General features: G+C 45.7%; 1 protein-coding gene across 2 annotated transcripts in view; it reads left to right on the top strand.

The window, feature by feature from the left end:
• LOC146202854 (QRFP-like peptide receptor) overlaps nucleotides 1-14,109 on the top strand; it is an 800,647-nt gene that overhangs the window by 599,631 nt on the left and 186,907 nt on the right. The window contains exon 6 of one of the 2 annotated variants that reach the window (XM_084585188.1): nucleotides 11,033-11,431. The exons of the other annotated variant lie outside the window; for it this stretch is intronic. Within the exon in view, the coding sequence (XP_084441314.1) occupies nucleotides 11,033-11,265 (233 nt within the window). The 3' untranslated portion in view covers nucleotides 11,266-11,431. Of the gene's footprint in view, nucleotides 1-11,032; nucleotides 11,432-14,109 lie in introns of those variants that run through there. 2 annotated transcript variants of the gene reach the window in all.

The raw sequence follows: 14,109 nt of genomic DNA, 5'->3' as shown, positions 1-14,109 counted from the left end.
ACCCGTTCTGTCACCAGAGCCCCCCACCTGAAGCCTCCTGCTTCGCTAAAATCCTGGGGAAGAGCTGCAATCATTTATGAAGTGCAGCCTTCTGCATCACATTGGAAGTATCAAGGCTCCGTAGCTGCAACCGTTCTAATAAAACCAACCAGAAAAAGACCGAACTAAGTACGTTTATGGTCAGCAGAATGAAACGTACTACGCCGCAGTTGTCCAGCGCATTCTCTAAGTGTCGCACAACCCAAAACGTGAAGTAACTTCGTTTTAGCATGCATGTATTTTTTTTTTCTGCCATTGTAACATGTTGTCGCCAATGCACCGGTGCGGACAAAAGTAAACTGAGCCCCATATTTCCTTCTAAAAGTTTTCACGCTTTGCATAATTGAAACTGGCTGTAATGGTATATGAGAACCTGTAGTAGACGCCAGTGCCGTTTCACAGGGACAAATATTGTTTTCTTATCTCCGGTGCACTCTTAATCTGGTTTTGCATACCAAGTGGAACTTTTAAAAAGGTCCCACTTATAAGTGGAACATTTTTAAAAGTTCCACTTATAACTGGACCCTATGTGGAACCAGATTAAGAGTATGCCGAAGGCGGGATTTTAATTTGAACGGATATACAGAATCCACCGTAAAAATAAAAAAAATAAAAGTTGGTAAAAGAAGTGGCTTCAAAGTGAGGCATTAGAACAGCTGCGTCAATAACATGACTGGTTGGGTATACAAGGCTCCCTTGTTATGTTGTAAAGGATATGGATGGCGTCCAGAATGTTAGTTAACTTACCACGAGCTTCCCCGTCATTGGCAGCATGCGTTATGATGGCTGTTTAGAATTCTACGCAGCCGCCTACGGCCATTCTTGCGGAGCTGCGCTACCATGTCAAATATGTCTACAATCTGCTTTTCCAAGAACCTGACAAGGCGATAGCCAGCTTTTATCGAGCTCAGTGGCTTTAACAGCAGTCGGTGTTTCTGCTAACGGGGCGCGTGGCACGTTTGAATGAGAAGCTCATTTTTACCCCTCTGTATTCTACGGAATTTCGCTTCTTTCTTAAGGCATAAATATTTTGTATGCTTTTGTTACCTGTATCTTGGGAGAGTTTTAATCTGAGGTCTGTTATTTGGGATTTTTCTCGCGTATATGCTTCACCTCTTGTCCCGCATATGCTGTAAAGCTTGTCACGCAGTGTAGTAACTGGCCGGCATTGGCCTACTAGTTACTAGTTAGTGTAGTGACGAGTAAACTTCGAAATAAATAACCTTCGAAATTTTCGAAATAAATCTCACACTAAAGCGAAGATATGGAAATGTGCTCCAAGTAATTCAACGAAGTACAATAACACGCGGAACAAAATTATTATACTCAAGAAGAAGAAAAAGGCCAGCACTAATCCGAAAGTTAAGTCCTTAAGAAAAGTGTATGAAGCTTGCCGCTTGCTACCTATCCTCATATTTGTGAGTCCTAAGCAGCTGACGCAGAAATAAACGGCAGAAGAGGTATACGTCCGTAGGCTCTCATCTGCCTTAATAATGCGCGCTAATAAACCTGTCTCGAAATACTTTTTTTTTGAGGAAATGATGGGCGCACTAGAACAACTTCTATCGCTCTAAGATACACGGTAACACCTCACGACACTTCCTTATCGTAGCCGCACAGCTCCCATTTACGCAACAGCGCACTAATGTGTACGCCGTCGCCGGGCGTATTTCATGAAGTGCACCGTCCTATATCAGCTCAGACTGTTGTGGCCTCCACAGAGTGGTTCCCTAGCTCTTAGTACAATGCATCGCAGCCAGAAAGAAGCGCAGGTCAGCGCGTCAACTCTCAGCGAGCGCTTCCATCACGAACAAAACAATTAGCTGTTCGCGTAGCTCGGCACACATGCTTGGCGCGCACATTCGCCCGTCACTCCACAGTTCGCACTCAGGTCTTCGTTTCGCCGTAGCCTCTTTTCCTTGTGGCTTCCCACGAGGGGCCCACCATTTCAGCTTGCTGCCACAGGGTTGGCGTCTTACTTGCGAGGCGCACGCTTTCGGTGCTCAGCTTCCGTCGTGGTTATTCAACTATTCCAAAGTCGTGCCAGTCGCTTCCGGCTGGCGCTCCACCGCAATAGCGAACAGCTTTCACGAGCGAAAGCGAGCGGTTCGACGTAGGTCCTGGATAGCACTGACAGCTATGCTTTCGCGCTGTGTGAACAGACAGGCGTTCTATGCGCTGCAGCGGGCCAGACTGCAGCTTGGGGGCTATCTCAGGAACGTGTGCGTTCGCGGAGCCTATTAAAATCTGCGTTTCGCGCCAAGGGAATTAAGTCAGCGCGGAAAGCCCGCTGTCGAGAGCACGCCTCGTTGCGCCCCGTCGACGTGGACCGACCTAAACTGCCCGTGGAAAAAGAAAGGAAGAAGCGGCCTAAAACTCGAAGCGACACCGCCGCCCTTGTAGCCTGCGCAGCCCACCGGAAAGCGTCGGACTGTGGCTTTATTCTTGGTCATGTGGGCGAAGAAGAAGGGTGGTGCACATTTTCGCACTATCGGATAGCACTAGAGTGTTCGCGGAAAATTCGCCTTCCACCGAGGCCCGCTTCTAGGCGGCGCCGAAATATCGACCGGAAAGCGCATAGCGCACGAGCTTTTTTTTTTTTTTTTTTTCCTGCATAGCGTCTTCGCCCACCGGACACGTTTCTTTTACCTATGTTCATTCTTTACGTTGATTTTTCGATTTCAATTCTTTTCCGTGTATTTTGTCTCTTGCTGTGAGCTTCTGTTCGCTTTCCGTGGTTTTCAATCCCGCGAAACCCCAGACGCCGCGTTTTAAATGTGCCTCCTTCGGCGGGGCCCAATTTGCCCTTTTTCTGAGGAGAACCGATTGGGAAAACGAAGAAAAAAATATATTCTATACGCCACGACCTCCCAAGCAATCCCTCCTCAAAGCCACTTCGCAAGCCCCCCCCCCCCCCCCCCCCCACACACACACACACACAATTCTTTCCTTTTCTATATATATGTTTTCCTTCGTGTGACTTCTTGCGTACTTACCTCCGCATCCCCCCCCCCCCCATTTCTTTTTTTTTTTTTTTTTTCGTTCATCACTATTCATACTTTCGCGCGCGCACTTACATTTGCATCAATCCCTTCCGTTTCCTCGCGTCTTCTGGCCTTGCGCGCGCTTGCGGATATGAGTGCGTCTTTTTATAGAGATGCTGAGAATGAGGATGCGGCATCTCAGTGAAGGAAGCTATAGGGAGATTGGACAATAAATAAAAAAACCTCTAGAGGCATAGCTTTTCGCCGCCCTGAAAGATTGGCTTCTCCGAAATACGGCGCCTCATGTGGCGTATAATGCATGCGGAAGTTTTGGAACAAGGCCGCCGGTGTGTGCGTCATCATGCGACTTCCGTCCTGCTCATTATTGTGTAGACTGGGCGCAAATGTGGCGACATCTGAATGCGTTTAAATGAATTACCGCTTTCTCCTGTCAGGTCAGAATTGTACTGATACATAGCCTGTGATTAAGAAGCTATCTGGTTCTTCGTTTTTATTCAGCCATATATCGAGGAATTGGCGCGAGAAACGTTGCCACGGGAATGTTATTGCAAAGTGTATGCATACATCACACGGTTGCATCCCACTGTCACGCATCGCATGCGCCGAATATCGCGTATTTTTGTCCGAGTTTCAATTTGGTGCGGTCACTTCTGAAAAGGTTGCTTCTGTCGCTTCTTTGTCTCCACATCTACACTTGCCGTCGTGTACGCTGCTATTAAGCATCCCTTGTAAGTATTTGTAAGCGATTTTGTGCTGATGATACTGTGCTACTTGTGCACTGTCTTAGTCGGTTCCTGTTGGCTGGCCGGGAAATTAAGACAGGCAAAAGCTATAGATTTTAAGGGCTACAGACAAATGTTGGTCTTGACGTCGGCAGCCATTGAGTAACGTGTTGCGAACGATGGGAACTGAGTCATAAGGAATGATAACAGGTCGAAAAAGCGAATAATATTTACAAGGTATACTTAAAATATATACCATGCAAATTGTCCATGCTGCTCGATAAGGTGCATAATTATCCATCTAGCGCAGATGGAAGCGATTCCTTTATATTCGAAAAGTTTTTGCCCACAAAAGTTGTAGGGAAGATCGTAATATGATACTGCGGTGTCAGCGTTGATTGTCACACTAGTCAGCTCAGGGTCGGTAAACGTGTCATTAATTCTCAAGGAAGGCTTGTGTAGCGGTGAGAGGGTGTTCTTTGTTTATACAGATAACGATTACCTGCCTCGTCACCACCATAAACATGCTTGATGGAACTGTGAAATCGATACATTTAAGTATTTAAAGAAAAGTGCCTTAGGTTCCCTAACCCATATGATTTCTGTAGCCATGGTAGAGTGAGCCGTGGTAGAGCCAGCTGCAATTCAAGACCACAGCAACCAATGCCCCCCAAACAGAGCCCTCAAGCCAGTTACGTCGATTGATTATCATGACTTCGTTGTCAACCGTTTTACACCTTCCAGCTACCTACATTGTTGCACTAGTAGGTCATAGCAATTAACATCGACGCAACGAATATTAGTCGCCGCCATTGGCTGGAAGGCCTCATTTGAGGGGCTTTTGCCGCTTCGCTCAGTAAGACTTGTTCCCGCTATAGATGAGACAACGCGAAAGTGCCACAACTGACTTGAAACAAATTAGTGGTCATGGCAGAAACTGCATTGGAAGAATGTCTAAGAATGAGCGCTGCCGCGATGTTTTTGTAATGCTTACTTTCTACTTTTGTAATTTCGTTTTTAGTTGGTTTGGTTTGGTTTTGGGGTTTAACGTCCCAAAGCGACTCAGGCTATGAGAGACGCCGTAGTGGAGGACTCCGGAAATTTCGACCACCTGGGGTTCTTTAACGTGCACTGACATCGCACAGCACACGGGTGCTTAGCTTTTCGCCTCCATCGAAAAGCGGCCGCTGAGGCCGGGATTCGATCCCGCGTCCTTGGGCACAGTAGTCGAGCGCCCTAACCACTGCGCCACCCCGGCGGGGCCGTTTTTAGTTGTTTATGATTATTATTATTGTTATTATATATGTATTTATTGTTATTTGTATTGTTTTCCTTACTCTTATTTTACTCTTTTCATTTACCAGTACCATTAATTATCAAAATCATTATTTATAAGTATATATTATCGTTAATAATTGTCATCATCACTAATCATCTCTATATAAATTTCATGAATACCTTCTTCATGAATACCTTCTTCAGCAAACGGAAGAACCGGAAATGGACATGGAAAAGTCTTAACGGAGAGACTAAAAATGAAATCGACTTCATAATGTGTTTAACCCCCGCCATTGTGCAGGATGTAGAGGTAATCGGGAAAGTGCGATGTAGTGACCACAGGATGGTGAGGTCCCGAATTAGCCTAAATCTGAAGAAGGAACGCAATAGATTAGTAAAAAAGAAACCCATCAACGAATTAGCGGTGAGGGGGAGGGCAGAAGAGTTCAGGATCTCGCTACTAAATAGGTATTCAGCTCTAACTGAGGATGGCGACATTACCCTAGAGGAAAGGAACAATAATTTCAGAAATATCATTACTGAGTGCGCGGTAGAGGTAGGCGGTAGGATAGTTAGAGAGGATACCGGTAAGCTGTCTAAGGAGACGAAAGATTTGATTAAGAAACGCCAGAGTATGAAAGCTTCCAATCCAACAGACCAGATCGAATTGGCCGAGATATCAAAGCTAATCAATAAGCGCAAGGTGGCCGATATAAGGAAGTATAACATGGAGAAAATTGAACATGCTGTAAAAAACGGGGGAAGTCTTAAAGCGGTAAAGAAGAAATTGGGCATAGGCAAAAAAAAAAAAAAAACAGATGTATGCGATAAGGGACAAGGCGGGCAACGTCATCACTAATATGGACAAGATAGTCAAAGTAGCCGAGGAGTTCTATACAGATCTCTACAGTAGCCAAAGTAGTCAGGACCGTAATGAGATTGGCGGTAGGGAAAAACAGTTCCACCAGTGACGAAGGACGAGGTCAAGAAAGCACTAGAAACTATGAAAAGGAGGAAATCAGCTGGAGAGGATCAGATAACTATAGATTTGCTGAAGGACGGGGGGGATATCGTGCTAGAAAAACTAGCCACCCTGTATACGCAGTGCCTGGTGTCATCGACGGTACCGGAACCATGGAAGAACGCAAATATTATCCTCATTAACAAGAAAGGGGACTCTAAGGACCTTAAAAATTACAGACCAATCAGCTTACTGTCTGTTACGTATAAGGTATTTACTAAGGTAATCACTAATAGAATCAGGACAACCTTAGACTGCAATCAAGCAAAGGATCAAGCAGGGTTTCGGAAACGGTACTCTATTATCGATCATATCCATACCATCAATCAGGTGATAGAAAAATGTTCAGAATATAACCAGCCCTTATACATAGCATTCATTGATTACGAAAAAGCATTTGACTCAGTTGAAACCTCGGCGGTGATGCAGGCATTGCGAAATCAGGGGGTAGACGAGCCGTACGTGAAAGTGCTGGAAGATATATATAGTGGCTGCACAGCAACCATAGTTCTGCATAAAGAAAGTAACAAAATTCCCATAAAGAAAGGTGTTAGGCAAGGAGACACAATCTCCCCAGTACTATTCACACCTTGTTTAGAGGAAGTATTCAGAGACTTGGAATGGGAGCAGTTAGGGATAAGGGTAGATGGAGAATACCTCAGTAATCTGCGATTTGCTGATGACATTGCCTTGCTAAGCAACTCGGGGGATGAACTGCAAATAATTATTGATGACCTAGACAGAAAAAGTAGAAAGGTAGGCTTGAAAATCAATATGCAGAAGTCTAAGGTAATGTTCAACAGCCTCGGGAAGGAACAGCAGTTTACATTAGGTAGCGAAATACTGGAAGTAGTAGGCGAATATGTCTGCTTAGGACAGGTAGTAACCGCAGATCCGGACCATGAAAAGGAAATAACAAGAAGAATAAGATTGGGATGGAGCGCATTTGGCAAGCACTCGCAGATTATGACTAGCAGCTTACCGGTATCGCTCAAGAGGAAAGTATACAACAGTTGCATCTTGCCTGTACTCACCTATGGGGCTGAAACGTGGAGGCTAACCAAGAGAGTTCTACTTAAGTTGAGGACAACCCAGAGGGCTATGGAACGAAAAATGGTAGGGGTAAGATTAAGAGATAGAAAGCGTGCAGAGTGGGTCAGAGAAATAACTCAAGTTACCAACATTCTAGTGGAAATTAAGAAGAAAAAATGGACATGGGCAGGACATGTAGTGCGAAGAGAGGATAACCGATGGTGGCTGAGGGTAACAAACCGAATTCCAAGGGAAGGAAAGCGTAGCAGGGGGCGGCAGAAAGTTAGATGGGTGGATGAGATTAAGAAGTTCGCAAGGGTCAAGTGGATGCAGCTAGCACAGAACCGGGTTAAGTGGAGAAATATGGGAGAGGCCTTCGCCCTGCAGTGGGCATAATCAGGCTAATGATGATGATATAAATTTTACATAGCCACCTAATGCTTTCGCTTTACTATGCTATGCACAATTCGCTAATGCTAATTGGTTTGCAGGGACAGAAACGCGCAATATCTGTCACACTTTCTCTGTAGACACCGGAATCACCTCATAAGAGAAATTAAAAGGAACTTGATTTACAGGAAACGAAAGGCGCGGTATCTGTCACACGCTATCTGCGGACATCTGAACCGCGCTATGCCTCATGACCTCACATTTTGCGTCCACTTCAATGTCCTCGTTTGGCCTCACCAGCATAGCCTATCAAGGTTTAATAATTTTTCTGGTGGGGCGGAAGTTGCGTATACTATATCATTAGCCAAACAGACTAACGCTTCGACAGAAAAAAAAAAAAATCTTATCACGCGCTAGACATACGGAGTGCTTCCGCCAGTCCTTATTTTGACTTCGTTTTTTTTTTTTTTTTTTTTTTTTATGTCCCGATCACATATTGGGGGAAAACTCGCAACGCAAGACTACCTTCGCGCACCACACCAGCTCGTTTGCTGTTCCGCAGACGGACGAGTCCAGGAGCTATTTTTTCGTTCTGCAATTGTGAATGGACAACTTGCGGAAGTCTGTAATTCAGCTTCTCTGCAAGGCTTGTTTCCCAATCGAAAGGTGTCGTTCCCAGACGCCACTCTCGCATTATTCGAAGAAACGAGTGGAGGGAAATTCTCCTTTCTAAGTAAATTTAGAAATGTCTCCAGCTGACTTGGAGATGACTCAGGGAAAGCTGTCGGAGGAGGGCAATGTTTGAACATGCGATCTATTTATATGTGAAATAGAGGATGAATTGGTTGTGGATTGTCCAGCGCCTTCCTCCTCGCGCATGACAGGGTTCGGCCCTTTCGTCGCGCTCCCTGCCTGTACCACGTTTGCGGCTAGCAATTGGGAAATGCGCCGCAAAGAGGTGCCGGCTTGTTTTCATTTCAACAAAGACCGCGAGTGTCGTCTGGTAGCAAGATTTTTCGATTGGAAAACAAGCCCTGCAGAGATGCTGATTGACAGAGTTCTGTAACTTGTTCACTGCCAAAAGGAGGCGACAGCTTGAGCTACGTAGGCACGCCTGTTCCTCAGTCTAGGGACGGCTGCGGTCCCCTCGCACTCGAGGGGGGCAATTGAAGCCGGAGGTTGGCAGTGGTGCCCCGTGATTAATGCAAAGGGAAGGCGCAGGTAGCGTGGTCATCATCCCGCGCAGCTGCGGGACGATGACGGCGCTCACGCTGCGCAGCTGCGGGATTGGATTGGAAAGCGTTTATTCCATCAAGATGCAGAGCGTCCGCTCTAGATGACCTAAAGCCCTCGGCTCGCGCGACCTTAGCTTCTCACTCGCTGGCCAGACGTGGCAGTAATTGAATTATTGCAAATAAATTAATGTAATTTAATTACTTTTCCTGGTAATTTGTAGTGTAATGGAATGCTTTTCTAGTCCGGTAATTTAGGAATGTAATGAAATACTTTAGAAGAGCAATTCTGCAGGAAAAGTAATTAATTCCTTCCGAAATCACTTTCACTAAAGTGAATTATTTGCTCTTGCTGTAGACAATGCTACGTACTCCCGGTAGGGTGCCTCGAAAGTAGGAATGACGCGCGACAAGCCTGAGCCACAGAACTGCGTGTGAGACCTGAAACCTGCGATGTTCTGTGTCCCCGGGTCGCAACCATTCCTGAAGCAGCAAGATGCAAGGCGTCGAGGGCCCGCCGAAGGAACACATGGTGCAAGACGGTCTGAGGTTAAAACTAGTTGGGATTGCTGTTGCGTCGTTTAGGGTTACGCTGGTTACGCTCGACGCCATGGGGCGAGGGAGGAATGAAAGGGAAAGCGAGGCTTGAAAGGTGCTGAGCGCAAGGTGCCGTGATCGGTTCCTGGAGCCACGGAAGCAATAACCCCCTTCAGCGGTTTGAAACGGTGGAGACCGCTCTGAGCGAGCAAGGCGCTAGGTTCTTCGTTCGTTTCTGTCTTGAGCGTATAATGAAAACAGTGACAGTTCGACCATGATTCTGTCTCTTCTTTTTTGTTGTTGCTGTCTTTGTCTTATCATTGTAACAGCCTGTGTTAAAGGAAAAGGAGAGGGAATGGTTTCCAGGGTCGGAATTTCACGGGAAGGTGAAAGAATGCGTGCACCGCGTGTGAAGCGTTGTTTTTGTCTTGTTTATTAGCTTTACCCTTAGTTTCTGTAGGGATGAAAGCCAGAAAGTAATTTAAAAGTAATTGCATTACTCTGCAGAAATAATTGTAATGCAATGTCATTACGTTTTTGGGAGCAGTAATTAGTCATGTAATTTAATTACTGTTTTGTGATTTTCGGCAAAGTAATTAGTAATGTAGTTTGTAATGTAATTTATTTTAATTACTTTTCTAACATAATTTTTTCATGTATGTCGGTGGCCAAGACCGGGATGCCTCGGTCCGAACTAACCAGGTCGCCCTTCCATCGCTCAAAAAAGCGAATCTCTACTGGATCCTCCAGTGAAGGTTCTTTACATAGTCATAGTATATGTGATCATACGTGGCTGTTCCGCCTCAGAACCTGCACTCGGGGTTAAAATCATCCGGGTCCGCTTTTGCTAATGGATAAGGGCTAACAAGGAACCTCGTTTGGAGTCTCCCTCAGACAGTATCTTGTGCCTGATCTAACATTCTATCAATTTTCCCGCTAGTGTGAGTTTAGCTTTACCGGGGGGGAGCCTTCACCGCGACAGTGCCGCAACTTCGGTAGGTCCCGGGGTTCGGGCGACGCTATAATTACTATGTATACAGCTATCCTTCGGGTGAGGGAGATGTCGAAACTCTTCCTGCCTGGTATGCAGCAAAGCTGGTTCCGCTGCTGCTTTCACTGCGCCAGCGCCTAGTTAACAAAGTCCCGTCAACACAATATGCCCGCGCCTAACAACCACTTATTGGAAATGTGTTCATTGCTTAAAAGGTCGGTGGTATATAAAGTGACGAACAAAAAAGTATTGGCAGTACTGCATCGTACTGAGCACACTGACAAAGCCGCTGATAAATATTCCCTCCCTCCCTCTCTCCCTCTTCTCTTTCTTTTCTCGGTGTCGCTTATGACATAGAAAAATTGATTCCGGTGAAGTAGTAAAGCTGTAACTCTTATTTAAAATGTCGTGCTAAACCGCGAATCAGCTGAGGCTGTCAAAGCTGGCGAGTCTTGGGGTATTGGACGCCCCGTGTCGAAGACATGTCACACAAGCGGCGCAATTTGCTCAAAATCTGGGTTCGCATAACAGTGCTCGTAAACGAAAGCCTTTGTCAAGATTAGAGACCAAAAGTAAGGGCGCAACGCGAGCAAGACGAGCCTTTCAGGGAATTGGACAGCGAGAGGCGTCTAATTTCGAACACGCGAAACTTGAATCTAGGAGATGTTAGGTGCAATAGTGAAGAGGGCGTGCAAAGTCGTCCTGGCTCTCCCGGCCGAGCTCATCTGCGCCGGGCAAAGAGGGGGCGGCGTGTCTAACGGCGACTCTCCGTTCCCTCTTTGCAGGCGGCTGGTCGCAGAGGTCGCGCATGACCGTGTCCACGGGGACCGTGCCGACGCGTGACTCCTGCCGGAGAACTAGCTACGCGCCGGATAAACACACCACGCACATGGAGCTCGTGCCCATCGACAAAGTAGCGCCGCCGCCAGGGTCCCAGCCACCGGCGCGTGGCAGCAGCCAACGCTTGCAAGTGCGACCCAGGGCCGAACAGCACTGCTGGCACCCCGTTTACGACTAGGGCTGCTCTGGCCCCACGTGGAGTGCAGCGCTCTTTGAAACAGCCGCGGAACTCCTGCCCGACGACACCTGTAGCACAGCCGCTGTCAGTAGCTTTCCTGTTGCATAACGAGCGTCCAACCTATACTGTGCTACCAGGAGTGTTGTATGCGAATGACAAAGCCACGATGTGGACAAAGAACTTTACTGGGACAACGTTACGGCTCCCGTCCTCCATAAAATTTGTCGTCGGCGCTGTCGGCATTGAGAGCGAAGAATCATGAGCTTCTTTCTGGCGCGAAGTAGATGTCAGGTGACGGGCACTGACTGGTCGGCGGGTTATTTGACGCCATTGCTCCACGTGACATGGTCGACATGGCAGGAGGGCAGATGAGAGGGTGAGATGGGGATCGAACCATCCGGGACCCTTGGATCACGTGACAGACATGCTACTCATATAGGTGACGCGGACAAGTTCGTATTCGGCTTAAAGCGGCGCTTAATGTCTGTGCCGTGTGGTCTTTCACATATCGTTGTATCCTACGACTGTATGCTAATGAGTATTTCTGAGATAAGGTAGGTATAAATTAAAGGATTAGTGACAAAGCGAGTAGCAAGTTGCATGTGCGCGTGCGAAGATCTACAAGAGGAGAGGCACAGATGGGAGCCGTTAACGCTCATACCTTTAAGGGTGGAGCTGAAGTGCTCCCAAGATGGTTGGTTTCAAGATCATCATGCAGATATGATAGCTTTTGCAGCACAGAATGGGCATAGAAAATGAAGGTGCAATCCTTTCCTTCGGCAATCCGGCGCTGTAGACAATAACCCGCCTTTGATGATGTGAAACAAATGATAAGAGTGTGTACAAAAAGTGTAATTCTATATAAAACTGAAAATAAGAAGCGCGGGGTCAACATCAAAACGTCAGCTTGTCTTTTATAAGCGTAGTTTCTTTGAGTGAGCAAAATAAGGAGAGCGCGCAATTAATAGCCTTCATTGTTCTTTGAATGCTTGCGTAGCCTCATTTTGCATCCTGTCTTGAGCTCTGGGCAAAAAAAAAAAAAAAAAAATCTTTCGAGTACTTTTTTCCTGCAACCACTCACACAGTAGGGCTCTAAGGGATCGTTGGAATTACTTAGCTTAATTATACGCTGTGTCCACGTGTTTCGTGTACAGATGACATGCACGATTGGTTACCTGTAACTTTCTTTACTATTAACCCTAAAGTCTGCACTCGTGCCGCTAATCCTTCGGGCATTGTTTTGCCTCACTCTTTCTGCGCCATTTTGTTTTCTTTTAAGAGATCATCAATGAGCTGGCCAGCAATCGCGTTCTGCTGCAGCGTTCATTCACCTCGTTCGTAGCCGCGTGTTGAAGGGGAGCTGTAAGCTTTTTTTTTTATTTACTTAAGTTAAAATTACTATGAATGTCACACATTCGAGTATTTCATCGATTTTATCACTCATTATACCACGTGTTTTTTTGTTTTTTTTTAACTGTTTACAGGTCGTTACCTTCAACCATGTGAGAGATACATCAGTGCGGCCTGTGCAGGTGGATTGTACAGCAAGGCGGACTATTTATACGTTATAGATTTCAGTAATTAAGCAATTAATTAGTTAATGTTATGTAACGAACATTTTGTTCCATAGTTTAGGGGACAAAATTGTATTAAGAAAAGGTGGGCCGTCAAGAGAAAAGCTGAGTCCAGATATTAAATTTTCATTATCGGCAAAGCAGTTCGAAATATTTACCGTCAGAAGTATGCATTGTTAGCTCGTAAAGCTACCTTCCCGCAATGCCCAGTTTTGAAATGGCGTTGCTGGGCGTGGAATAGTCGCGAAAATGACGCTAACTGCTTCTACGGCATAAAATAGACAAAGCGACGCCGAGAGCACTATTAAAAAGCAAAAAAAGTTGGACGGAAGATATTGGTCGAGGTTCGGCAAGCACTTCAACCACCTGGTGTGGCAGCCATAAAATATGAGGTTGCAACAGCTCTTCGTGATACAACTGCTTCTTTCTTGACAATTGGACTAGAATTACAGCGGTTGTCTGAAATCGGCATGTTGGGGAGGTGTTGCACTCCAATAAAACTTTAAACCGCGTGCATTTGTACGGCAGGCTTAAATCAGCACGCTTTTTAAGGTCCCCGTACATCTTGAAGAGGAATCTGTCGTAACAATCCAGAAGTAGGTGAATATGTCAAATAGCATTAAACAATTGGCCAGTCAAAGACGTGAACTTGTTTGTATCCAATTGAAGGATAGCAACCTGAAAAATGCCGTAATAATACTGCCATCTCGCATTGGCGATCTTTTATTCATAGCCTGCGTTGCAGAAATTATTCGCGTCAAGCCGAGATATTTTCAACTTTTGCCCTTTGCAAGAAAGCAAACTAAGTTCAGTTCATGGAGCTGACTTGTATTTTCACGGTTATGTATGAAGTGTAAGGTGGACGTTTCGACCTTTCAACTTTCGTACCAGGGTTGTTATTTTGCTTAGTTTCAGTTCAGCAGCGAAGCAACCCCGCGTTGTGCTGCGAGTGTTTGTTTAATTTTATTCACCTGACATAGGCCACTTAGTCCTTTTTCTTTTTTATTGCGTTCTAATTTACTTGCGTAAATTTGAATATTAGCATCGTATAAAGGATTTTTAAACGTACTTACTTACCCTTGCAGTTGCGTTTAGAGCGTTTGCTCTAAGATGGTGAAATGACCCATTTAGTTTTTTTCTTCCCATCGTGTACCTCACGGGGATGCTTTTTTGCGTTGAAACCTGACACTTTGCTGCATACCTTAGTGCGCTTTTTGGAAACAAAACTCTCCAGCCCTCGTTTTCTTTTTTTGAGCAACGTATGCAATGT

This window comes from Amblyomma maculatum, chromosome 1 (assembly GCF_055883805.1).
Source record: "Amblyomma maculatum isolate TAMU_Amacu chromosome 1, ASM5588380v1, whole genome shotgun sequence".
NCBI classification, from domain to species: domain Eukaryota; kingdom Metazoa; phylum Arthropoda; class Arachnida; order Ixodida; family Ixodidae; genus Amblyomma; species Amblyomma maculatum.
The sequence above is the reverse complement of the archived record's forward strand: the minus strand, read 5'-3'. Positions and strand labels throughout refer to the sequence as shown.